The 27,510-nt window shown below is 38.5% G+C and overlaps 2 protein-coding genes across 3 annotated transcripts; one reads left to right on the top strand and one right to left on the bottom strand.

Moving 5' to 3' along the window:
• LOC109840963 (proteasome subunit beta type-7-A-like) lies at positions 15,795–21,709 on the top strand. The gene is made up of 9 exons (XM_020409802.1): positions 15,795–15,929; positions 16,029–16,182; positions 19,033–19,174; positions 19,337–19,433; positions 19,546–19,615; positions 19,688–19,792; positions 20,885–20,983; positions 21,134–21,224; positions 21,312–21,709. Exons 2-9 carry the CDS (start codon positions 16,033–16,035, stop codon positions 21,383–21,385), a joined length of 828 nt encoding a protein of 275 aa, XP_020265391.1. The 5' UTR covers positions 15,795–15,929; positions 16,029–16,032; the 3' UTR covers positions 21,386–21,709.
• LOC109840962 (3-oxoacyl-[acyl-carrier-protein] reductase FabG-like) lies at positions 22,746–26,835 on the bottom strand. Of its 2 annotated transcripts, none has more exons than XM_020409800.1 (3): positions 26,495–26,835; positions 24,325–24,554; positions 22,746–23,141 (listed from the first exon to the last, which is right to left on the bottom strand). In XM_020409800.1, exons 1-3 carry the CDS (start codon positions 26,799–26,801, stop codon positions 22,863–22,865), a joined length of 816 nt encoding a protein of 271 aa, XP_020265389.1. In that variant the 5' UTR covers positions 26,802–26,835; the 3' UTR covers positions 22,746–22,862. The 2 variants fall into 2 exon arrangements, with proteins under 2 accessions (XP_020265389.1, XP_020265390.1); XM_020409801.1 differs by lacking the exon at positions 26,495–26,835 and adding an exon at positions 24,889–24,992.

Here is a 27,510-nt window from a genome sequence, read left to right as displayed (position 1 = left end):
GTCAGTTTGCGGTCGACCGTCACGGTCAACCGGCTTTGAGTCCAGAGACTCAGGAAGTTTTTCAGAGGCTCCCCCCCCCCCCCCCCCCCGGATGCTCTCGCGGTCGACCGTCACGGTCGACCGTATGTTTTTCTGTCGCCAGATTTGCCTCTGGTGTTGCTCGCGGTCGACCGTGATTTTCCCACGGTCGATCGCCGATCGCCCAACGGTCATATTTTGTACAGAATCAGATTTCTGATTCGTTAGGGTTTCTAGTCTTTTGTTTGGGGTTTTTACTGTTGGTTTCTCTTCCTATATAAACCCCTCAAACCCCCTTGTACCAGAAACAACAATGAGAGTGTTTTAAACAAGTATTAACAAGGGTTTATGTTTAGTTTAAGTTTTGTTTAAAAAGCTTTTAAGCAAATTGAGAGTTTGTTTTGTGAAATCAATTTCACAAAAGCTTGAGGAGATCAACCATTAGTGTTTGAGCATCCAACTATTCTTCCTCTACCTCTTGATCTATTGAGAAGTTTTCTAAACTCTATTTCTAGCTTTATATCTATTTGTTTGATTATCATTTTGTTAAAGCTAGTTTTATATTGAGTTTAAGATTTGATTAATCTCTTTGTTACACACACCCACATTGAGCTTTTAGTATTTACATACATAGTATATTAGGGTTGTGAGAGATTATAACATTGAGTTATGCTTAATTGAGTTCTCACCTTGTATTAGAGAACAAATCATTTGTTGTTACATTGTTAGTGTTATAAAGTTTTCGGTGAGCTAGAAAACCGAGTGTGAGGAGTGAACGTTGATCGGTGAGTGTTGAAAACCGACATTGTGAGTGATTGTGAATGTTGATCGGTGAACGTTGAAAACCGACATTGTGAGGTGTAAACGTTATTCGGGTGAGTGTAGAAAACCCGGTTGTGATAGTGGATTTTTCCCCGGGAGTAGGGAACGGAGACGTAGGACGGAAGGTCCGAACTCCGTGATCATATTGTGTGTTTGCATTATTTATTTATACTATCACTCTTATCTTATTTATGTTTGTTTCACCATTGTGTTAGTATATATATCATTGCATATTTTTTTTATCTATAAGATATATCTTATTGTTCATATTACTTATCCTAACTCACATATCTTGTTGTATTTTATACTTGCTAGAATAACTTGTTAATTAGCTTAAATTGACATCAAATCGGATTAGATTAGCAATAGATCCTAATCACCCCCCTCTAGGGTCTAACATAAACTAGATGCTAACCCCAAGATAACTCTAATAGACGCCATCTTCACAATCGGTGAAAAAATCTCATTAAAATCAATACCCTTTTTTTGACCAAAGCCTTTCACCACTAATCTGGTTTTGTATTTTTAAATCTCTTTGTACCCATCATTCTTTAACTTGAACACCCATTTTTTCTTTAAAGATTTTCTATCCTTCGGCAAATCCACTAACTCATAAGTATTGTTCTTCTCAAGAGACTTCATCTCTTTCTTTATAGTCTGGAACTATTTGTCCTTGTCTTTATGAGTATGCATCTCCTGAAAGCTTTTTGCCCCCCTTATTCTGTCAGCAAAGAATACTTCGAAAGAGAATATCTCATGGATGGTCAATGCTCTCTAGCTGATCTCCTAAGTTGTAGCTCTGCAAACTCCTGTTGCTGGTGATGCTCCCCTACTGAGGAGCCTCCTGCTCGTGATCCTGATCACCGTCTCCCTGCTCTGGTATATGACTGTCATCATCAACATCATCATCATGCATCTGCTCTATATCTGTAGGATGCAACTGTACTGGAGACAAAATAGGTGTCATATCTGGAATCTCACTAGCAACACTCTCTGACTGCTCTGCTCTCTCAAGATCTACAATAGTCTGATCCTCCTGAAAAATCACATTTGCTCGTCTGATAAATCGTCTATTTCTTGGATCCTATAGTTTACAGTCGAACTCATCTTCTCCATAACCAAGAAAGATGCAAGGAACCACTCTATCATTAAGCTTATGTCTCTTCTCTTTCAGAATGTGTGCAAACGTCTTACAACCAAACACCTTCAGATAAGAATAGAAAATATCTTTTTCGGACCAACTCTCTCTAGAATATCAAAATCCAAAAGAACTAAAGGAGACCTGTTGATTATATAGCATGCAGTGCGAACAGCTTCAGCCTAGAAGCTCTTAGGTAACTTCACCATCTTTAATATTCTTCTGACTTTCTCCACAATGGTCCTGTTGTACCTCTCTGCAACTCCATTATGCTGCAGTATATCGGGCTCTGTCCTCTGATGTCGAATACCATATTTGGATCAATAATCTCTAAACTCAATAGAAGTGTACTCTCCTCCATTATCGGTGTGCAAACACTTCAACTTCTTTCCTGTCTGCATTGTAGGCGTCAAAAAATGCTGAAAGATATCCAAATACAGCTCAAGAGGAAATCATCCAAAAAGGCAGAAGAACACAAGTCTTTACTGTCTCGCACACGAGACAGACTTGACTGTCTCGCCGTGCGAGACAGTCTTTACTGTTCTGCGCGTGCGGACAGTCTTCACTGTCTCGCGGCGAGACAGACTTTTACTGTCTCGCGCCCGCGAGACAGTCTTTGCTGTCTCGCCCACGCGAGACACGCATTGCTGTCTCGCCGTGCGAGACAGAATTTACTGTCTCGCACGTAAGACAGCTTTCAGATGGTCAAAATACCTTTGCAACTGCCCTACACATGGCCATTAACTGTTCAAGATCGTGGGAAACGCGTGGGCGAGAATCACGTGGATAACTGCCAAAATAATAGAGTTTGAAAGGTGGGAAGGCAGTTAATATGAAAACTGCCTGACGGTTACTGTTTCCGAGATAGCGTTTACTGTCTCGCGGGCCGAGACAGCAAACACTGTCTCGCCCGTCGAGACAGCAAAAGCTGTCTCGCGAACCTGTTTTCTGCCAACTGTTCTTGGAGGTTATAAATACCCTCCTAAGGCCATTTTTCCAGGGGGCTGATCATTGTGAGCACTTCAGAGCAATCCAGAGCAATCCAAATCAGAGAGAGAGCAGAGGTGCTGATCTTACGGCCAATCCTTGAAATTGAGCTTTGACTTGATTTCAAGAAGAACGACTATCTTACATCGATAAGATATCGTTTCAATTTCTCACTTCGATAAACGAAGTCAGAATCATAAACCCCTCACGGTTCAATCAGAATCTATGACTTGGTGGTCCACGAGTCAAAGCGCTCCCGGCACAGGCAAAGATCCCACGAAAGCAGTGATCCAAACAACGATCCTGCGTTTATTTTCTCAAGAGTTGTAATTTTCTTTTTGTTGTGTAAAAGAGTCTTATAAAAAGGCTGTTTTCTTTGAATTTATTGTAATCGACCGAAGATATAATGAATTCGACAACAAATTCGACTTTTGGCGAAAACAAACTGGCGACCACAGTGGGAGCCAACGATCTCGCTGCCGAGACCGTCATGTCGCAGCCGATCAAGATTCCAGTTGAATCCATGGTCGAATACGAATTCGACCAAACCAAGTTTGAGGAATATCTCTCATCATCCTCTTCAAGATCTTCATTATCTCGCAAGTACAAGAAGATCTCACAATTGAGGAAGACTTACATGCCAAAGAAGGCACAAAATGAAGATTCTCGCTTGATTGTTGCTGAGAATTTCACTCGCAATACCTCTGCTCACAATGGCTCTTATCTAGTTAAAGAGTCATCGAATCAAAGCCCGCCGGCATTGACGAAAAGAGCTCGTCAGAGACAACGTCAACGCCGTGCTCGCCAAATGGCTAAAGCCTTGGAACAAACCGACGGGGTTCGTTACCACGCGGACCTAGAGTCGAGGAGACATCGAGTGGTTCAGTTGTCTCAACAACCAATCACTCGTATCTCTGCTAAAACAACGACGGATGAATGGACTATTATCAAAAAGACTCGTTCGACCCTCAAAGAACGTATACAAAAACGTCGTGCAAAAGCTGCTAATGCCCATGCTCTCTCACAACAAAGACGAGAAAAGAGAAAGGAAATGGTGACCAAAGAATCACCAAAACTTCGTCAAGTTTGGATTCCAAAGTCTGGACTTATGCAAAATCAGCATTCGGAGCCCGTTAAGACCCCATACCCGCAAATGGGTGGTTTCAGACGTGCGACTCCCAACATAACCTTGGATCGCTCAAAAACAAAAATAAATTGTCCTGAGAATGCCAACAAGGTTTTATACCCCCAGAAGAAGACGCATTCACCAAATGATATCGTCATACCTGGGAGATCATACCAACAGACGATACGATTTTTTGGCAATCATACCGATGAATCGTATTATCAAGTTGAAGTTGTGAATAATTTTCGAAAGAGAGTTATTCGAGAGATAAACTCTCGTTGTTCCTGTGCGCGACTCGTTAAAACAGCATTATCAGAATGTGACTGTTTCAAACGAGAAGTCATCCCACGAAAAGTCTCTGTATTATCGAAACCTAAGCCGAGACATTTCCGCAAAAGAAGAGCAGCTGTCCAAAATGATGAATTCCCTGAAGTCACCATCAACGTGGCTGATAGAAGAAAGTCTAAACAGCATTCAAGTGACTCAAATCCCGACTTTTCCCCGAAAGGAAAAGTCAATCCAAGAATTGCTCAAAGGATGTCTCGACTCCAATTAGGAGCTATCAGACGCAGAGACTACAAGAGAATGCAAGAAGGAATGTCCTCGGAGGATGAATTCTCGGACACTTATTCTGCAATCGCTTCTGATGATACAATGTCTAGCACAGGACAAATCAGAGAAGTATTCACAATCACTGCTGATCAGTTCACTCAAATACTTCAGGAAGCTCTAGCCAAACAACGTGAAGAAATTAGAGCTGAAGTGAAGACAGAAATGAAGTTGGCTATCCAACAAATGAGAGAACTGTTAACTCAACAGCCTCAACCTCCTGAGTCCAATCAGCGATTTGAATCCAGCCACCACACTCGGAATGTTGTAGATGACAGTGATCCAGAGGTGGATGAAGTCATTATGGCTGATACACCTCCCAATGGCAATAACGCTGGGGGTGGTTTAACGGATCCTCCCAATAACGATATTGGGGGTGGTTCAATAGCACCTCTCACTGGGGGTGGTCCAATTATCTTTACTCGACATCATTCAGAAAGAAATGAAGACGATGACGGGAAAATGCAAAAACTTGAAGACAAAATCAATGCTTTGATGACGGCTCAAGAAGTTAAGAAGACGGGTATTCCATGTCCTTATCCGAGGGAATGGGATTCAATACCATACCCGACCAAATTCAATCTGATTAACTTCACACCGTTTGAAGGGAAGAGTTCGCCGATTCAACACTTGATTTATTTCAAGTCTCATTTGGGCATAATCTCTGGAAACGAGGCCTTAATGATCCGGTCATTCGTTGGCACCCTTCGTGGGCCCGCCTTCGATTGGTACCGACGGCTCAAGCCAGGGAGCATCAATTGCTGGGATGACATGGAAAGTTTGTTCCTCAGCAACTTCTTCGATGATGACACCGAAGTGTCAATCGGAATCCTTTTGGATGAGAAGCAAAAAGACGGAGAGTCAGTCGACAATTTTGTCAAGCGTTTCCGTAACATGGCGATGAATTGCAGAGATCCTATTACAGAGGAGTTCATCCTGCAAACATGCCACAATAACCTCTCCATCGATGTCTTGGAAGCTTTGGGGGTTGAGCCGTCCACAACTTGGAAGGAGTTAAAATTTCGTGGCGAACAAGCTGAACACTTTCTTAAAAGAAAGGAAGCTGAGAAAGGCCAACAAATGACATCTGCAATCATTGGGAACGCAACTTTCGATCCGAAGTTTCAAAAAGAATATTCATTCGAAGAGGATGAAGCTCCAGCCATATTGGAATACCTCCTCGCTAATGACAAAATCGAGCTACCACCTATTAAAGATCAGGATGGAGCTAAGATGATTACGGATCCAAATTACTGTGCGTACCACAGAAGGATTCTTCATCCCACCGAAATTTGCTTTGGACTCAAAAACAAAATCCAAGCCTTAATTGACTCCGGCGTCATAACGGCCAAAGAAGTCGAGTAAAGACGACCATATTACTCCATCGGATACACGAGTATAAACTGTTTTCCCCAACTCCATTGGGTACACGAGTATAAACTGTTTCCCCTCACTCCGAAAAGTATACGAGTATAAACTGCTCCTCGATACTCCAAAAGGTATATGAGTCTAAACTATTTCCTTTCCTTAACGGGAAGTTCCTGGAGAATCCTATATTCTTAAGGATAACCCGAACATATGACTGAGGTTAACGTACTCCTCGTTATACCCAGTTTTACAAAGAAAGCTGGGGGTCGATAATTCATGTAATGGGAAGTTCCTGGAAGAATGTTAAATATAATATTCTTAGGGATAACCCGATTATTATGGACAGAATGATAAATACTAAGCTCCTATTATGATTTTCGAACACTCTTTTGCTGAGATGAGATTCGATCACTTCGTTAGATCAATCTTCCCTCACAAAACCCATTTGGTCAAACCTTTAAACAGTTAGGACCGAAGCCAAAATCCCCTCTCGATTCGTTCCATGAACGAGAGGTCCACAAATTGAACGATCAAACCTTTAAACAGTTAGGATCGTCTTAAATACCCATTTGGTCAAACCTTTAAACAGTTAGGACCAAAACCAAAATCCCCTCTCGATTCGTTCCATGAACGAGAGGTCCACAAATTGAACGATCAAACCTTTAAACAGTTAGGATCGTCTCAAATTCCCATTTGGTCAAACCTTTAAACAGTTAGGACCAAAGCCAAAATCCCCTCTCGATTCGTTCCATGAACGAGAGGTCCACAAATTGAACGATCAAACCTTTAAACAGTTAGGATCGTCTCAAATTCCCATTTGGTCAAACCTTTAAACAGTTAGGACCAAAGCCAAAATCCCCTCTCGATTCGTTCCATGAACGAGAGGTCCACAAATTGAACGATCAAACCTTTAAACAGTTAGGATCGTCTCAAATTCCCATTTGGTCAAACCTTTAAACAGTTAGGACCAAAGCCAAAATCCCCTCTCGATTCGTTCCATGAACGAGAGGTCCACAAATTGAACGATCAAACCTTTAAACAGTTAGGATCGTCTCAAATTCCCATTTTGGTCAAACCTTTAAACAGTTAGGACCAAAGCCAAAATCCCCTCTCGATTCGTTCCATGAACGAGAGGTCCACAAATTGAACGATCAAACCTTTAAACAGTTAGGATCGTCTCAAATTCCCATCTTGGTCAAACCTTTAAACAGTTAGGACCAAAGCCAAAATCCCCTCTCGATTCGTTCCATGAACGAGAGGTCCACAAATTGAACGATCAAACCTTTAAACAGTTAGGATCGTCTCAAATTCCCATCTTGGTCAAACCTTTAAACAGTTAGGACCAAAGCCAAAATCCCCTCTCGATTCGTTCCATGAACGAGAGGTCCACAAATTGAACGATCAAACCTTTAAACAGTTAGGATCGTCTCAAATTCCCATCTTGGTCAAACCTTTAAACAGTTAGGACCAAAGCCAAAATCCCCTCTCGATTCGTTCCATGAACGAGAGGTCCACAAATTGAACGATCAAACCTTTAAACAGTTAGGATCGTCTCAAATTCCCATCTTGGTCAAACCTTTAAACAGTTAGGACCAAAGCCAAAATCCCCTCTCGATTCGTTCCATGAACGAGAGGTCCACAAATTGAACGATCAAACCTTTAAACAGTTAGGATCGTCTCAAATTCCCATCTTGGTCAAACCTTTAAACAGTTAGGACCAAAGCCAAAATCCCCTCTCGATTCGTTCCATGAACGAGAGGTCCACAAATTGAACGATCAAACCTTTAAACAGTTAGGATCGTCTCAAATTCCCATCTTGGTCAAACCTTTAAACAGTTAGGACCAAAGCCAAAATCCCCTCTCGATTCGTTCCATGAACGAGAGGTCCACAAATTGAACGATCAAACCTTTAAACAGTTAGGATCGTCTCAAATTCCCATCTTGGTCAAACCTTTAAACAGTTAGGACCAAAGCCAAAATCCCCTCTCGATTCGTTCCATGAACGAGAGGTCCACAAATTGAACGATCAAACCTTTAAACAGTTAGGATCGTCTCAAATTCCCATCTTGGTCAAACCTTTAAACAGTTAGGACCAAAGCCAAAATCCCCTCTCGATTCGTTCCATGAACGAGAGGTCCACAAATTGAACGATCAAACCTTTAAACAGTTAGGATCGTCTCAAATTCCCATCTTGGTCAAACCTTTAAACAGTTAGGACCAAAGCCAAAATCCCCTCTCGATTCGTTCCATGAACGAGAGGTCCACAAATTGAACGATCAAACCTTTAAACAGTTAGGATCGTCTCAAATTCCCATCTTGGTCAAACCTTTAAACAGTTAGGACCAAAGCCAAAATCCCCTCTCGATTCGTTCCATGAACGAGAGGTCCACAAATTGAACGATCAAACCTTTAAACAGTTAGGATCGTCTCAAATTCCCATCTTGGTCAAACCTTTAAACAGTTAGGACCAAAGCCAAAATCCCCTCTCGATTCGTTCCATGAACGAGAGGTCCACAAATTGAACGATCAAACCTTTAAACAGTTAGGATCGTCTCAAATTCCCATCTTGGTCCACGTGGCCACTAACTGTTCAAGAACGTGGGAAACGTCGTGGGCGAGAATCACGTGGATAACTGCCAAAATAACGGAGTTTGAAACGTGGGAAGACAGTTAAGATGAAAACTGCCTGCGGTTACTGTTCCGCGAGACAGTGTTTACTGTCTCGCGGGCCAAGACAGTCTTTACTTCGCGGGCCGAGACAGCAAACACTGTCTCGCCCGTCGAGACAGCAAAAGCTGTCTCACGAACCTGTTTTCTGCCAACTGTTCTTGGAGGTTATAAATACCCTCCTAAGGCCATTTTTCTAGGGGGCTGATCATTGTGAGCACTTCAGAGCAATCCAGAGCAATCCAAAGCAGAGAGAGAGCAGAGGTGCTGATCTTACGGCCAATCCTTGAAATTGAGCTTTGACTTGATTTCAAGAAGAACGACTATCTTACATCGATAAGATATCGTTTCAATTTCTCACTTCGATAAACGAAGTCAGAATCATAAACCCCTCACGGTTCAATCAGAATCTGTGACTTGGTGGTCCACGAGTCAAAGCGCTCCCGGCACAGGCAAAGATCCCACGAAAGCAGTGATTTAAACAACGATCCTGCGTTTATTTTCTCAAGAGTTGTAATTTTCTTTTTGTTGTGTAAAAGAGTCTTATAAAAAGGTTGTTTTCTTTGAATTTATTGTAATCGACCGAAGATATAATGAATTCGACAACAAATTCGACTTTTGGCGAAAACATGCATCTCCACTATGGTATGAAACTGCTGGAAGACTGAAAACACCTGGTCCTTTATCCTCAATAAGAAGACCCACATCCTCCACGATGTATCATCAATAAATATGATAAAATACTTATTGACACCCAAGGACTCCACCTCAATAGGACCACAAACATCAGAATAAATCAAATCTAGGATATTATATTTTCTTTTAGAATGCTTACTAAAAAAACTCTATGTTGTTCGCCAAACAAACAATAATCATAAAAGGTGAGTGACGAACCTTTGGCAAAGAAAATGAGAGACTTCTTTGCCAATATCTGTAATCCCTTATTACTCATGTGCCCGAGCCTCCTATGCCACAAACTGAGAGTGTCATCGTCTTGAGCTACACTCAAAGAATCATATGAAGCCTTTACTTGAGTCTTATATAAATTGTAACATATACTTCCTCTAGCCACCATAAGAGAGTATTTGGTAATTTTACATTTTCCTCCACCAAATTGAATTTCATATCTCATTAGGTCCAAAATAAAACCCGAAATCAAATTGAGCCGCAAATTGAGAACATGCCGCACATTCTTCAAGATCAATGTACATTCGGTATCTGTCTGCAAGTGTATATCACTAAGTATCTTCGAGTAGCTGGTATTGCCCAACTTCACATTGTCGAAGTCACATGCTTTATACGACGTGAAAATGTCTCGATTGGAGATAGCATGACATGTAGCTCTTGTATCCCCTATCCACTAAGAATTCTGACTTATAACATGCATACAGTCTTCTTCTCTGCAAATGAGAATACCATCGGTATTAGGCAAAATAGTTGTAGTGTCATTATCAGCTTTCTTCTTCTCATCTTTCTTTTCATCTTTGTTCCCAGCTTGCTCTTTCTTCAATGCCAGACAAAGTCATGAAAATAGTCATGTTTGTAGGGAAAATTGCAAAGAAAAGAACAAAGAAAATTGATTTGTATTCCTTTGATTCTGATTACAATTTGATTACAAAAGAGAAGAGAACGAATTTGATTCTCTCCTTTGTTTAAAACTGAGTTCTTCACGGTGGCGATGGAGTGCCTCCCACGAATGCTTGCGTCGAGTTTGCTCTCCGTTGACGATCCGCACGTCTTGATTCACTGGAACGATGTCTTCTCCTCACGATTTGACGTTGTGGAGAACTTGCGTGGCAAGTTTAAAACTCTTGATGAGTTGATAACTCTGATCGAGTTTGAACTCTTAAAAAAGAGTTGATTTGAACCGAAAGTTCGGTTGATAAGCCAAGGATCAAAGCTCTCTGTTGTCGAAGTTGAAGATAATCTTCGTTGGAGGATGATGCCGATCCCCTCAAAAGCTCGCCCAATGATCTCCCCTGTTGCTGCCAATTCTCAGCTCCAAAAAGCCAGCCTTCAATGGTCTATTCCAGCCAAGAAAAATCAAACCCTTTAACTCAGTTGAGTTTACTCACTTTTATAGGGGATTAAGGGGGTGTAACTGCCCTCTAAATCCGCTCCTAAGTGGGCGTGATTTCCTCAGATCGTGGGGAAAAACGGTTCTGAAACCATTCGACTCATATTTGAATGAGTCAAACGCCCACGTTGGCGTTCAGGACCCTAACCTCACGTCTTAGGATTGAGACGCGAGGTTGGGGCATTTTGATGTTGTAACGCGGGTCCGACTCCAGCGTTTTGATGTTGTAACGCGGGTTCGACCCTCGCGTTTTGATGTTGTAACGCGAGTTCGACCCTCGCGTTTTGATGTTATAACGCGGGTTCGACCCTCACATTTTGATGTTGTAACGCGGGTTCGACCCTGGCGTTTTGATGTTGTAACGCGGGTTCGACCCTGGCGTTTTGATGTTGTAACGTGGGTTCGACCCTCACGTTTTGATGTTGTAACGCGGGTTCGACCCCAGCGTTTGATGTTGTAACGTGGGTTTGACCCTCGCGTTTTGATGTTGTAACGCGGGTTCGACCCTAGCGTTTTGATGTTGGCACACGGGGAAGACCTCCGCGTCTTGTCTTGAAGAGATTATCACAAAGTAATCTCTTTTGTCATAGCGTTGCAAAGATCATTGTCTTGTAATCTTCGTCTTGGCTCCTTGAGAATATGAGAGTCGTCAGATTGTAACTCCCGATGTTGATTGTGAATGCTGTTGAACTAGAGCTCTCATCGGTTGTCGTGAAGGTCGTCAGATTGTAACCTTCAGCGATCTACGTGAAAGTCTTCAAATTGTAGCCTTCTGGAAGTCGTCAGATTGTAACTTCCATCATCGGTGTTTGATGGAGGATAAACTATCTATTGTGATTTTTAGACAGCCTACACCTGGCTTTCCATAATAAAAACAACCTCTCCCTTTAGACTTTGATCTGTCCTTGAATGTTCCATGACCTCTGGACTGGTCCCTATACCTGCTCCTGCCCCTGTTCTCCGTGACAAGTGCCCGTGAGTTATTTGTGCTGGTAGACTTCCTCTGAGTCTTCTCATTGAATAAACTACTAGTAATCATACTCATCGATAACATACTATCTAGAGCTGCATTGATGACTGTCACAACCAGTGTCTCCCAACTATCTGGCAAAGAACTCAATAGCAATAAAGTCTGTAGCTCATCATCGATAATCATCTTCATTAGCTAACTGATTAATCAAACTATTGAACTCATTCAAGTGCGCTGCTATGTTGCTTCCTTCTTTGAATTTTAAGTTCACCAACTACCTCATAATAAATGCATTGTTTCCCGCGGTCTTCTGCTCGTAGAGATCCTCAAGTTTCTTTCAAAGAGACTTCATATTAGTCTCACCCGATACATGATGAAACATACTAACGTCGATCCACATATGAATATAACTAATCGTCTTTCTGTGTTATTTCTCCCATTTTTTATCAGTCATCTTTTCTAGCTTGGCTTCATCTCTCTCAATAAGGTCATGTAAATATTTACAATATAGAATATCTTCCATCTTAGAATTCTATACTTGCCAAATGGAACTATCTAATTTCATCATTGTGTCAAAACTCTCCATCTTTTTCATCCCAAAGCACGCCTCAAACTAGTGCTCTGATACCACTTGTTAGAGATTTTATGGAGATTAATCTGCGGAATTAAACACTAAATGAATAACGATACCAATAAAAATACCACAAGCAAGCAAATACCAAGATTTAACGTGGTTTAGCAAATTATGCCTACGTCCACGGGGCAATCCAGAGAGAAATATTTCTCTATGAATCTAGAGTACAATCCCTCCAAGTTACACCTGAACTTGAGGATTAAATCACAAGAGAAAGATACATTGTTACCTTTACGGCACCAGAACCTAAAACTCATCTCACCAAAAATCTCTAACACCCGCGGAGAAACCAACACCGTACCATTGATGGCGTCGTCGTTCTGAAGACAATGACTTTTAAATCACTACAATCGGACAACCGAGCTCTCCGGAATATGAACTTCTCTCACTTTTTCTCTCTCTCTCCCCTCTTTTCTTCTCTCCTGTTACTATTCACGGTTTACTATAGTTTAGGTTTCTCATGAATAGAATTCCTTTATAAATGAATTTTATTTTCAGGTCCTCCAAACCTATTCCTATTACAGCTTGATCATCTGAATTATCTTTTAGATAGAATTTTAATTCATGTGTACCTCATGTGGGCTTTATCTTGGGCTAGACCCACAACATTAAACTGGATTAGTGGTAGAATCCAAAGTCAGAATCAGCTTTCTGAACTATATTCCTTAATCCTACTATATTTAGTATTACTATTTTACAAGTTATTATTGTTACTTTCTAGATTCAAATGAACCTAGGAGATTGATACGTGACGTAGGCATCACTATTCTTCAAGTAACATTTTTCTCGCTAGCAATGACATGCATACTTTGAAGTAGTTCAAACTTCAAACTACAGAGCTGTTCCTTGTTCCTTTCAAGGGATTGAGATCACAGCTGTGTGTGATAACTTATCTTTTATTCATCATCTTTTATTTCCTATCATGACATAAGAGTATACATTGTATCTATTCATTGAGGCCAAATTTGCTATTCATGCTTTTGGTGTGCATGTGAGAAGTTAGGCTTTGTACCAAATGTTAGAGATCATTTTTTGCACATAAATGACTTGACTATCGCAATCATTTGCGCATGGAAGAATAAGAAGCTTGCCTTTTATGCATACCTATGATTCTGCATGCCTTGATGTTGTTGAATAATGCCATTAACTTTTTTGTAGGAGTTCTACCTGAAAAAAACTTTTTTAGAAGAGAGTAGGCATCACATCCTCTACAATCCTTGGTAGCAGAAAATCATACAAATAAACATATTAGTATGGTGACATCATTAGATTTTGTCACAAATCGGAGTCCACTGATAAAGCATGTCGTGTATATATAGCACAATTTGCAAATCTACACATACCCAAACGACGTAACATAATTGAAATTCAACGACATCAAGTGTTGATTGCAACCAAGAAAACACTATTACTTAACTTACTTTTCTAGTTTTATTTTCGAAGATACATTCCTTGAATGAAATCTTTCTAAGTTTTGAGTGCACAATATCTTTTAAATGTTCTGAAATTAGGGTCAATCTGATATTACTGTATCTTAATTATAATAAGTTGCTTATTAATTGAAGCTTACAATAGGTTACTTATAAAATAGCTTATAGAAGCAACTTATATAAGCTGCTGAAATTAGCAGTTTGGTAAATAAATATCAAATATGTTTAAACAACAGGTAAGGTATTTGGTAGAATTGTGCTTAATGATTATTGTTAAAAGATAAAAGATATATATGATATACAAACTAAAAAAAAAGCAGTAGCTGCTTTTAGAAGATTTCCCATACTGCTTCTAAAAGCAACACATCTTTAAAAGCAGAAACAGTTTTAATAAGCATGTCTAAAAATTTTCATCAAACGCTATTTTTAATTGCTTCTTAAAAAAATAAGCAGAAACACCCTAAAAAAGCTAATACCAAAATGGTCCTTAGGGCCAGTTTGATATTGTTAGAGCTTATAATAAGTTGCTTATAAAAATAACTTACTGAGCAACTTATAGGAGCTGCTAAAAATAACAGTTTGGTAATCAAACAAAAAAAAACTATTTAAAAAGTAGCTAAGATGTTAGGTAGAACTATGCTTAATTAATGATCATTATTAAAAGATACAAGGAATATATGATATACAAACTAAAAAAGTAGAAATTGATTTTAAAAGCATCTCAGACTGCTTTTAAAGTCACTGTAGGCGTCAAAAAATGCTGAAAGATATCCAAATACAGCTCAAGAGGAAATCATCCAAAAAGGCAGAAGAACACAAGTTTGGGATGCCTCGCATGCGAGACAGTCTTTACTGTCTCGCCAGGCGAGACAGCATTCTCTGTCTCGCAGGCGAGACAGCATTCTCTGTCTCGCCCGCGAGACAGCATTCTCTGTCTCGCCCATGAGACAGTTTTCAAAGAAGTTAGAAACCACTTTATAACCGCCGACACGTGGCCACCAACTGTTCAAGAACGTGGGGAACGTCGTGGGCGAGAATCACGTTGATAACTGCCAGAATAACGGAGTTTAAAACGTGGGAAGACAGTTACAGCAAGAAACTGTCAAGAATATTCGTTTTCCAAGATAGTATTTACTGTCTCGCTGGGCGAGACGTTCTTGAGCTTCCGGCAATCCCTTGATATTCAGGCTTTGACTTGATTTTAAGAAGAACGACTATCTTACATCGATAAGATATCGTTTCAATTCTCACTTCGATAAACGAAGTCAGAATCATAAACCCCTCACGATTCAATCAGAATATGTGATTTGATGGTCCACGGGCTAACGCACCCCCGGCACAGGCAAAGATCCCACGCAAGCAGTGATCCATACAACGATCCTGCGTTTGTTTCCTAAGAGTTGTAATTTTCATTTTGTTGTGTAAGAGAAGTCTTATAAAAAGGCTATTTCTTTTGAATTTATTGTAATCGACTGAAGATATAATGAATTCCATGACAAAACCAACTTTTGACGCAAACAGTCACCCCTTTAAAAGTGGAAGCAATTTCAATAAGCATGCTAAATTATTTTCACAAAACACCATTTCTTGCTACTTCTTAAAAATAAAAAAGCAAAGACACCCAAAAAACAATACTAGATTGATCCTTAGTCCCCCAACAAAATTTTCACTCAACTACTAATTAGAAACTAGTTCAGAATATGAAGATTTGGGGACTAACTTCAAAGCACGTAAAAGATTTTGAGGACTAATTTGAAAATATCAAAATACGGGGAACTCCCTTCAAGGTAATGAATTGGCAATTTCGATTTTATCTTCAAATAATCCGAATTAGGTATTGGGTCAGACTTCAACCCTACATCTAATCGGGTCGGGTTCGCGAGACCCGAAATCGAATATGTCTTGGGTCGGATCCGGGTTAAGTAGACCGTAACCGAACCCACTGGGCTTTTCTTGGCATACAAGCACGCACTATTTTCTCCTCCAATCTCCAAATTCCAACCCCTAAAATTGAAGCCCCCGTTATTTTTTAATCCTTCTCTCTTCTCGATCTCTCAAAAACCCTAAAAATCTAAACTAATCGGTAAGCTTTCTCTTCACTTCGATCAAATTGCTGCACTTCAATTCGTCGATGTTATAAGATTCGATCGATTAGGGTTTTGTTGTTGTTGTGGGTTTTTAGGGAAATGGGGAACCAAGATCTGGTCGATGTTCGAGCATCAAAGGGAGGATTCAGCTTCGATCTGTGCGTGAGAAATGAGATGCTGATTAAGAAAGGGATGCAGCCTCCAACCTTCAGAAAGACTGGGACCACCATCGTCGGTCTCATATTCAAGGTTAGCATCACTTTATTTAATCTTGTTTTCTTACAGATTTGGATATCTCAGTTTGTAAAAAAATTGATTCTTTTTTTGAATATTTTGTTTTTGGGTGCAATAAAAAAACCAATTATGGTGGATGAAATTGAACAAGTTACATCCTAGGAGTAAAAGGGCACACTGAATCTAGCTTACGATGAGGTTACTTATTGTAATTTTGTGCTTTTTATCGTGATTAGTGAGGTGTTTGTATCACTCATTGAAACATCTTGTTGTTTGGTTGCTTGTTGTTGGAGTCACTATGCATCTTTGATAGTGTTTATTTACTACTGTTGTTGTAGCTGCATAATACTATTTGCCTTGCTAGCTTTTGAGAGCACATTACCAAGCTGTTAAGAATGCATAGTTCTAGTTTAATCCTCTTTTCAAAATTTGTCTGAAAGGGGAAAAACTTGCCATGTATGTTATTATTTAGAAAATTTGATGTGGAAGCACTATTCCACATACCCCAATATGTTGTTGGGAACTTGGAATAATGCTCGGTTCAGATGCAGCCCCAGCTACACCACAAGTCATCGCAGTTTGTGTGACAACATGTTGTGATGTGAAAACATTTGACCGAACAATAGATTGAAAGTGGGGGAGGCATCAAACTTGATAGTTTAGTTAATTATTTTATTTCTGTACCCTCTTTTAAAAATTTTGGTAGTAAGTAGAAATTTGGGCATGCATTTGTTTAGCTGGTCCCTTTTGAATATTTATTCGGGTGGTAAATATAACTTAGTAGTTGAAAATGCGTCATAGTGTCTGGATTATGCTGCTGAGCTGTTGCAACTTCACCATCAATCATTATGAATGAGCGTATATTTTCTAATGTTCTTTTAGTATCTATTTAAATGAGAAAACCTTGCAGGTCATGTTATTATTATAATAAATCTGATGCAGTGACATTAGTACACATTATCTAGAAATGTATTGAAACTGCAATCTATTCAGATGCAGCTCAAAGCCTCAAACCATGACAAACACCTCTTATTTTGTTATCGCAATTTCGCAACTACATGTTCAGATGCAAAACATCCAGCCAAACAAATTCTGTAAAATGGCGTAGACAGCGAACCAAGCACCATTTTTTTTGGCTTGAAGTGAAGTTGAGAGAGCACAATAATTATATGAAAATTAAATAGTTCATTTTTTGACTGGATACATATTAGTAAGCATTATAATTCTAAAGATATTACCTTTTCTGCGCTGCATGTGCAGCCTGTATTTATTTCTTCCCATGTGCTTGTATGCACACTAGCAGAGAAGATAGTCCATAGTCTTTGACTCCGAGCAAAACTGCTATGTACAACTCCCCATGTTAGGAATCAACACATGGAAAAAGTAAAGTCACGTTAAAAACCATCTGCAGACAAGAGGTTGGTTTCACAAACTTGTAGCACAGAAGCTACATGGTTTACCTAAAACCGGCAAACCTCCATAGGTAACGTCTAGAAGATCCCTCTACTAGAGAGAAAATTACTAATAAATGGGCGTACATCTGATCCTGACTGGTACAAATAATAAGGGTGGACAACTCATCCTCACTGGATCTTTTAAATGCAATTGCCAAATGAATCACCAATTGCCAATATGAAAAGCTCTTAACAAATACAAGAAATTTCATTTTACAGACCATGTTTATACAAGAGAGAGCACATAGAAAGAAGGGTAATATATACTAAAAGAGGATCCTCTCTTACTAGCAATGTGCTATCATCTTGAAAATTTCTTTTATATATCTCTCTATGACTATCAATGGAATAACCATCCATACATTGATGAAAACCGCCATCAATAATCAAAGAGTAGGAAGAGCCATGGGTTGCCAGTGCTTTTTCTCCAAACATGCACATAAATATAAGTGGTTTTCATAGAATCTCAACATGATTTTAGAAGATTATGTTTCTTAAGAACTCCAATGAGATTTAAATTTATATTTTTGGAGACTCTTAATTAGATTAGAAAACTTTGTTTTCTGATTGAACTGAGTGCAAGACATGTCGATCAATCTTCATCTTTGTTTGCATTCAACTTGATCATAGTTAAAATTTTTAAAATGTGCCAGTAAAAATTTGGTCAATTAATTTTGATCCAATTTGATAGTCAGGCAGTTGATTGCTGGTGGTTTACCTTTGGCAATGCCCTTAGGACTGAAATGATAGATCTTACAACAATTGTTGCTTGTCAAACAAAAGGAAGAAGCTTAGTGGCAAACCAAGTAGTTAGCATAATCACCTTCCGAACAGGGGTGGTGTTATTTCTGCTGCCAATTTCAAGCAGAACATATAAGAGATGACTCACTTTCCTGTTGGGCCACATTGATTCCCAAGCTTTCCCTTTTACAAGTGAAAACTAAAGCACTAAGAGAGTTAATTTAGGTTTAAAAAAAATTTCCATAGGACTTGTTGATTGAACTTCTGAAGACTGCCTATTCAATTCACTACTGAAGCTGGTTGTCAGGCTTTGTCTACCATTTTTAAGCTGACTCGTAGCTAAGTTCCTTTTGTTTCACCTTTTTATAGAAAGTTTCTTGTCATATCTCTACCTAGAACTTGTAATCCCTATTATTACACAATCAGCCCAGCAGAATGCTCCAATGGTAAACTGCTAATTGGTAACCGGCACAATTGGAGATGTAAAGTGGGGCACATATGGGACAAATTACTACCCCCAGCCCAAACTGAAAAAATAAAATAAGGAAAAAGAATTAGAGAATAGTACGCATGCAAGTCGCACATCTGCACGCATGCTCACACTCACTGAAGAGACTTTACCCTCATTATCCTATCTGTTTTAATACCATAATATCAATTTTTATTTCAGGATGGAGTTATTCTTGGAGCAGATACTAGGGCCACAGAAGGACCTATAGTTGCTGATAAGAATTGTGAGAAGATCCATTATATGGCTCCTAACATTTACTGTTGTGGAGCAGGAACAGCTGCCGATACAGAGGCTGTAACAGGTTTGTTCTTGAATGTGCATTGGTGCCTTTTGTTTGGATTTGCAGAATTACATGGCTCCTAATATGTGAATTGTAACTTCGTTGACATTAGCAGGGTATTCATTTTTTGTTATGACATTAGTAAAATAATAAAAAAGAAGTAACCTTTTTTTTGTTTGGAAGATATGGTCAGTTCTCAGCTGCAGCTGCATCGCTATGCAACTGGACGAGAATCAAGGGTTGTTACTGCTCTTACCCTCTTAAAGTCGCATCTTTTCAGGTGAATTGCTTTGCATTCGGCGAAGTGGGTTTCATTTTACTTTTCCCTTTGCTATTTGTCAACATTAAGATAACAGTTTTATGTATTTATTACATTTTTAAATCCCTTGCAGCTATCAAGGTCATGTCAGTGCTGCCCTGGTCCTTGGAGGAGTTGATGTCACTGGACCACATTTGCACACTGTGAGTAAATTCTTGCGAGATTTTTTTGGGCTACTTATAAGATGTGCAATACTCATTTGCCTGCATACGCAGGTATATCCTCACGGTTCCACTGACACTCTTCCATTTGCGACAATGGGATCAGGTTCACTTGCTGCTATGGCTATTTTTGAATCAAAATTCAGAGAAGGCTTAGAAGTAAGTTAGAATGTGCATGAGATTTGTTTTCTTATTCTGCTAGAGATAGCTACTATGGTATGTATGATTAATGATCACTCTTTATTTACTTATATGTTTTGTCCCGAGCTGGTGTAGTTTCTGTTAGGATTTCTTTTTTCTTTCTAATTTTTATTGAGGAGGTTATGATATCCAATAGTATAAGGGCATGTCTACTTATGAAAGATTATATTTCTCACAGAGGATTCAATATTATGTTTGTTGGAGATATTTCTCTAAATATTACATGTTTTGCTTGCACTTGATGAAACAAAATGCATTCATGCTATATGTTTTTATATGCTTATCTTATTGAAGATTAGAAACGTAAGTTAATTGCATGTAAGTTTCTCACTGAAATGTGGATAAAGATTCTTCCACGACTGAAAATCCCTTGTTGTTCCAAGTAGTCTTTTTAACATTGTTTATCTAGCTGATAACCTTCAAGTTTCTCTAGGCTGCCAGAGATCCTTTATGGTTGGCAACTCAAAAATTTTCCTCCTGCATATGATTGATAGATTAGGAATATATGAAGGTTGTGGTCTTACGTCGCATATGCTATGGTACATGCAACTGCTTGGGCTCACTAGTACCTATAGCTCCATTTTAATCTTTTTGAATTGCTAGAGAGTACTATCATAGGGCTTTCTTCTTATAAGGTGAACCATAAAATATTTATCCTTTTGTTCTCTAAGGTCACTCCAAAGCTTCAAATATTTATAAATGAATGCATATATGCATATGTACAATATATTTATTTACAATATTATGGATATATAGGGTTACTGGTTATGAGGTGGTGGATTATTTCGTTGAATGAGCTAAAAAGAGAAGAGGGTGGTTAACCACAGATCCAATTTGACTGCATGGGTGGACCTCAAAACTAGTCCGTCTCTTAAAAGCTCATTTAGCAAAGTGAACTGCCAGATGCTAGACTTTTAAGTCTATTCGGTCTGAACCTTATGTTTCCGAATTACTTTTCAACGTCCCCTCCCCCCCCCGCACTGCTCATTTGTCCATATACTGCACTCTAGATATTCGATATGTTGATGAATCATGTGAACCTTTATGCAGAGAGATGAGGGAATACAACTTGTATGTGAGGCAATATGCTCTGGCATCTTCAATGACTTGGGAAGTGGAAGCAATGTTGATGTTTGTGTAATCACCAAGGTATTGCATCATGTGACTATCCATTTATGCATTCTTTCTTCTCATTATTTTCCTCCTCTCTTCCTGGGATACTCCAAGTTCATTGGGTCCTTCTACTTCCAACATCGCATTTACACATGTAGATTTGCCTCACCTTTTCTTGTATTCTAGGGTAAGACGGAGTATTTGAGAAACCATCAATTGCCAAATCCAAGGACCTATGTTAGTTCCAGAGGCTATTCGTTTGCCAAGGGGCATACTGGTCAGTAATCCAGTCCATAATTTTTATAGATGTGGCACAGTCTTAACATCTTTCATTTTCTGTTCACTGACTGTAATGTGATTGCAGAGGTCTTGTCAACTAAGATCACTCCATTGAAGAAGAAAGTGGAAGTAGCTGAGGGCGATGCAATGGAAGAGTGAGCACTGCCTGGTCAGTGGTTTATTGAATCTGAAGATTCGAAAGTGGAGATTGTGTTAATGGTTAAGCTGCCATTTCTTTGTGCTAAGATCAGAGAACATCTTTTATATCAGACCATTGAACTCATTTCCAGCTGGTTTTTTTCTTTGATTTGAAACATTTGCTCTTTGGATCAAACCATATCATAACCTGTATGAATTGATAGGCTGTAAGTTGTGTAGCAGGGACAGTACAGTGCTTCTAGTTGCTGTGTTCTTGCTGCTTGCTAGATTTTGCTGTTTTCACACATTTTAATGGGGCATGTTGTAATATCCCTTATTTCTCTGCATGAAACTCCAGTTTCTTTTTTTTTTCTCCTTCGCATCCTTGCAGTCTGGGTTCTTGATAGACGCTGCGTTTGTGTGTCAAAGTCTTAAGTACAGACTGGAGAAGTTGACTGCAGCTACCGTAGTTTAGGGATTTTATCCTCTGTTTGTTTGAAACCCCCCTGTTCCTATAGTGGTGGTTCTGCTAGGATTTGTATCCTGTAAACGCGAGATGTTAGTTCTAGCGAATGTCCCTCTAAACTGTTTATGGTTTTGCGGAAGAGGCTTCGAATTACCTGTAGAAACCTCAAGAATGTTTAGTCATGACCCACTCCCTCTTTAAGCTCTTTGTACTGCATACCTTTTCTAGGAGTACTCTGGCCTCATTTTGTAATCTGAAAGCATGAGAATTGAATCGTTTGTGATCTTGTGGTTAACGGTGTCATAAAATTTTGGAATTAACGATGAGAAAAACAAGTTATTATCCTTGTAGAAATTAGAAAACCGTACTAATTAGTATCCAAGGTGTGGATACTATGGACAAAACTTCAAGATTCGGGTTACTAATAAATCGAGAATCAGCATCACAGAATGTGATTCACTTCTAATCAACTATTAATTTTTAATACCTAGTGATTTCAATATGTTTTAACTACACATTTTACACAGTCGGAATTAATGTTCTACAAAATCTAGTAATCTTGTGCCTCTTATTACATCATTGAAAGCTCAACAAATTTATTCAATTTTGGTTCTTGACAGGCTAGTCTATTACATTACATCTAACAATATGAATTTTCAATTTTGGAAATCAAATTCTAGACTTGGATCTTTAACATCCACACTTTGGATACTAGTGTATCTCAACTCTCTTTAAGTACATCATTATGCAGGGAAAATCAGAAATATGCAACAAACATTACACCATCAGAATGCCTCCTATTTTCCGGCCAATTTACTCCTAATTTATTACATCTTTCCAAAGCACCAATTGTAAGTTTATCGACATCTTTCCAAAGCACCAATTGTAAGTTTATCGACGTACGCACACTAACAATACGAAATTTAACTACTCCCAAGTAAAGGATATACAAAATTTAATGGGGATTTTAGACGGCCTGAACAATTTCTGAAGGAAATAAAAGAAAACTGTGAAGAAGCAAGTAAAAGCTTCTTAAAGGGAAGAGAAGATGGGAACACCAGGGAGCGTTGCTCCAGCATCAGCAATGAAGATATTTCCATTGACATACTCTGAAGAGTCTTGGATTAGATAACGGATAAGAGATGTTATCGCTGGATCAGAGGTGCCAAATGTTTTCAAGGGAATGGTTCTTATGGCAATATTATTCAACCAATCTTTATGCATTAGGCCTTCAGTGATCTCAGATTTGAACAATCCGGGTGCAATCGCATTCACTCTGATACTGTACTGACCAAGCTCCAACGCCATTACCTGTAGATTTATGATAAGGAAAGTGAGGAAGGATCCTGATAATATGTCTACTTGTTTAGATGAAGACATTCAAGTATCTCTGGACATTTACCTTTAATGTAAGCGAACTGATGACTAACTAGTTCAGAATTTTACCAGCAAAATATGAGGACCCTCTTAAGTACTAAATTCTGATTACTATCTAAAAATAAAATACTCTGGATTAGGAGGTTCGTAGGTGTATTATAGAGGGAAAAAAGGGGGTATTAAAGAGCAAAAAAGTGGTATCATTCAATTGAAGAAGTTAACTGCCGTTGTGAACTTTGATGCTTCAGAAGAGTGCAACATTGTAGATATGATGGATCTGCAGAACAAATAGGTGAACATTCTGTTGTCAAGAAAACTGCAAGAAGTGCCTTTGGATTCTTAATTAGGTAGCCAAAATAACACCTGTCCTTATAAGTATCTTTAAACACCGGATATTAGCATTACCAAACATTACTTCTACATACTGATAAAGTACCAATTATTTAACATCCTCATGATACTTTTATTAATTCAAATAGAGTTCAGGATGATTAAAAGCTACGCTGATGAAATTAAGGCACAGTTGAAGAATGCCGTATCAGTAGAACGATTTACTAATTTACGCATTTTTACATATCTGATGTTACTATTACCATGCGCATCTTCCCCAAACTTCTATCGTCTCAACAAGTGTGCATACTAAACACAAATTACTCAGCCACATGCTTTCCAAGCATTTACATTTGCAATTTTCAGATAAAAAGAGATGGAAGATATCCATTTTGAAGCATTGCAAATACGAGATGAAGATCTTAAATTTAGTTCCTCTAACCATTACACCAAAACTCTAAAGTTATGGTGATGATCAATGATCATAGTTTTATATTAATTCTAACATGCCCCCGCAGGTTGAGCGCCCTTTTTATGGGTCGAAACCTGGACTCACGCAGCGGTGTCAAGTTTTAAAATACCCGTTTTTAATTCGTGGCATGTGAGATTTGAAACTGAGTTGCTCTGATTCCATTTTAAATTTAGTTCCTCTAACCATTACAACAAAACTCCGAAGTTATGGTGAAGACCAAGGATCATATATTAATTCTAACAGAAGAAACATGCAGAATGAACATGAGAAACTCGAGTTATTATGAAGAGGGAAGAAGTGACTTAGCTTTGTTACCTTGGTAACAGCAACTACGCCCATCTTCGATGCAGTGTAGGCAAGTGCACCTGGCAGCTGCCCACGATCGAGACCAGCAATAGACGAAATATTGATGACTGATCCTTTAACCTTTGCATCACGCATTCGTCTACAAACATGCTTAGATACTAGCCATAATCCAGTTAAGTTAGTCCTTATGTTGTCATCCCATTCCTCTTCAGGCCAATCAAGTGGATTATTAACAGCACCTATGGATATTAGAAGTAAAGTTTGGTTAGCATGAGGATATAACTTCTGGTAGAATATTCGTCATGAACGTAAAAAAGAAGTAATAACAAATATGAATCAAACAAGCAACTTGTTCCAACTTAAAGAAATGCTAACGTGGGTCTAGAGATACATGAAAAAGCTCAACTCCAGTGACTGATAAATTTTATCATGTAATTAAAGAGAAATAAGCAGAACATGTATGAATGAAATAAACAACTCCTTCCAACTTAACGAAAGATTAAATGAGGCCTGGAGATATCTACACAAGTATAACTCCAATTAAGATAAATTTCACCAAATGCTGCAACTTACTGGCCATTTCATATTTCTGAATAATGAATTAGCTTCTTTGAGTCCGAATCTGAATTTGAGTAATTCTTCGAATTTGATCAATTTTCTCCAAATACCATAGTACCTTTTCCATGTTGTTTGATTTAAATATTCTGTCATTTCATTGATGAAAGAGGTTTTATTAAGGGCTGTTTGGTTGTTAAAAAAAAAAAAAGACAAAACAGTGCTACAGGAAATGGTTTCCTGTAACACTTTTCGTACTTTCTGTTTGGTTGCATGAAAAGAGAAAAAGAAAAAAGAATGTCACGTGAGGTCCATGTCATAGAAATAACAACGTGTAAAGGACACACAGTAGGAAATCCATTTCGTATCTGTTTGGTTCATTTCATTAGAGGAAATGGAATGCCTTGCAAAAAATCACATCCAATGCTTTCTATGAATTTCTTGAAAATGTTAATTTTGTGTTTGGTTCACCATGATTATAGGAAAGGAAAAAAAAAAAGAAAAAAAAAATTTGTAAATCTCTCGTTTGTTTCAAACGTCAAAAAATAGAAAAGCAAAACTAGAAAAATAAATAAATAAATAAATAAAATGAGAGAGGGGGAGATGCTGAGATGACAACAATGTGTAAGCTCTTCAAAAACAAGGATTTGACTTTACTTTTCCTAGACTTTGGTCAATTTTCCTACTTCATAGAAAGCAATTGTATAAAGAAAAATTTCTGAAATAAACATGGATGTATGAACCCTATAACGCTCAACAACCCACTTTGTGTACCTTTTCCTATGAATCCACGCGTGTTTCTTTTCCTTCTTTTCCTTCTTTTTTTTTGGCCGCGCTAAACGGCCCTTTCTATCACAAACAGGTAGAAAATAGGCTTAAAACAAGAAAAATGGTTCAATGTCCAAGTTGGGTTTCTTTACTGGAAACCAAAATTTGATGTTTTCTCGGAAACGAACCAAACAGGGCCTAGCCTAAAAAAATGATTTCTTGACTATTCAAACTAATCATCACATAACAAACTTTTGTACATTTCTTCTTGCAGAATTTATATTAGATTTTACAAATATCATTATATATATATATTCATTGTACAGAAATTTCAGAAAGAATTTATACAAAAATATATGACTTATTTCTAAAGAAGAATTTTTCTAAATAAATTTATTCATATTTTTTTCCTAAAAATAGACCCTTTGAGTTTTATTTACAAAAATAGACACATTTTATCTTAATCTAGTTCCTAAATAGTCGGGTTGTCAACCCCGACTATTTAGAAGATTGTAAACCCCCCATTTATAATCCTAAACTCTAACATTCTATGCACTAAATAGTCAGGGTTGACAACCTCGACTATTTAGAAACTGTATTAAGACAACATGAGTCGATTTTTGTTAAAAAAACTCAAGGGGGTCTATTTTTAGAAAAAAAAAATTATGAATGAGTTTGTTTACAAATTTTTTGCTATTTCTAAACTAAATGAAATGGATAGCAAGTAAGAAACAAACAGAATAAAATCCCAATTCCTCAACCCAAAAATTAAAAATAAAATAAAATAAGATAAGCTAATAAACAAAACGAACAAAGTATTATTAAAAAAAAAAATCATTTAACTCAAATCAATTACCTCGAATGCCAGCATTATTAATCAAAACATCAATCTTTCCCCAGAAACCCCACGCCTTCTCGACCGAAGCCTCGACCTCCGAGCTTCCCGCGCTAACGTCGAGCGCCACCGCCACCGCTCGCACCTTATCGGATCCGGATCCTGATCCGAACCCATTAATCTCATCGCAGAGCGATTTGAGCCGATCGATCCTTCGAGCGGCCGCGATGATCTTACAGCGGCCGGCCTTGGCGAGGTCGAGGCAAATATCGCGACCGATGCCGGAGGAAGCTCCAGTCACCATTACCACCTTCTCCTCCTCCGCCATGGCAGTTTTGTAATTTTGTGAGTTCTTATGAGGTTTAGCGTAAAATAAAGTTTTTAAGTCCGAGAAAGCAAAAAGGTTCGGACCTTTTAATTTGGGGTTAATTTGAGAAAACACCCCTGATCTTTTGGGAGTGTTGCAATGAACCCCCTGAAATTTTTTATTTCACTAAACTCCCATGAATTTTAGAGGGGTTGTTGCTCACAATCCCCTATTTTTTTTATTCCGCCAAATCCTATTTGAAAGCTTCTCTTTTAATCACGCGAATTAGCATCCTCAATTTTAACTAACGTATGACATTAAAAGAACCCAAAAAGTTTACTCTTTTGTTCTTTTTAGTAAAAGATTTTGAGGCTAAGAAATAATATTTATACTCTTTGTCACATGATTACCATTTGATATGTTATAGACTTATAGTTGATGATGCTAATTTGGTGAATTACATAATAAATTTTTAGGTGAATTTAAATGGGGAAAACGGGTTCAGGTTTGTCATGTGCAACAACCTCTAAACTCCAGGGGGTTAAGTGAAATTACAAAGATCAGGGGTTTCAGTGCAGCGTCCCCTAAAGTTGAAGCGTGTTGACCAAAATCAACCCTTTAATTTACGGAAAGGCCACTGTGATGTTGACAGTTTTGGTCCAGGTGACTACTTTGAATGCTGTCAGCAAATACGTTTGGCTTAATCGGCAGATAAATACGTATGTTAATA

Source organism: Asparagus officinalis, chromosome 5 (assembly GCF_001876935.1).
Source record: "Asparagus officinalis chromosome 5, Aspof.V1, whole genome shotgun sequence".
NCBI lineage: Eukaryota > Viridiplantae > Streptophyta > Magnoliopsida > Asparagales > Asparagaceae > Asparagus > Asparagus officinalis.
This window is presented reverse-complemented; position numbering and strand designations above follow the sequence as displayed.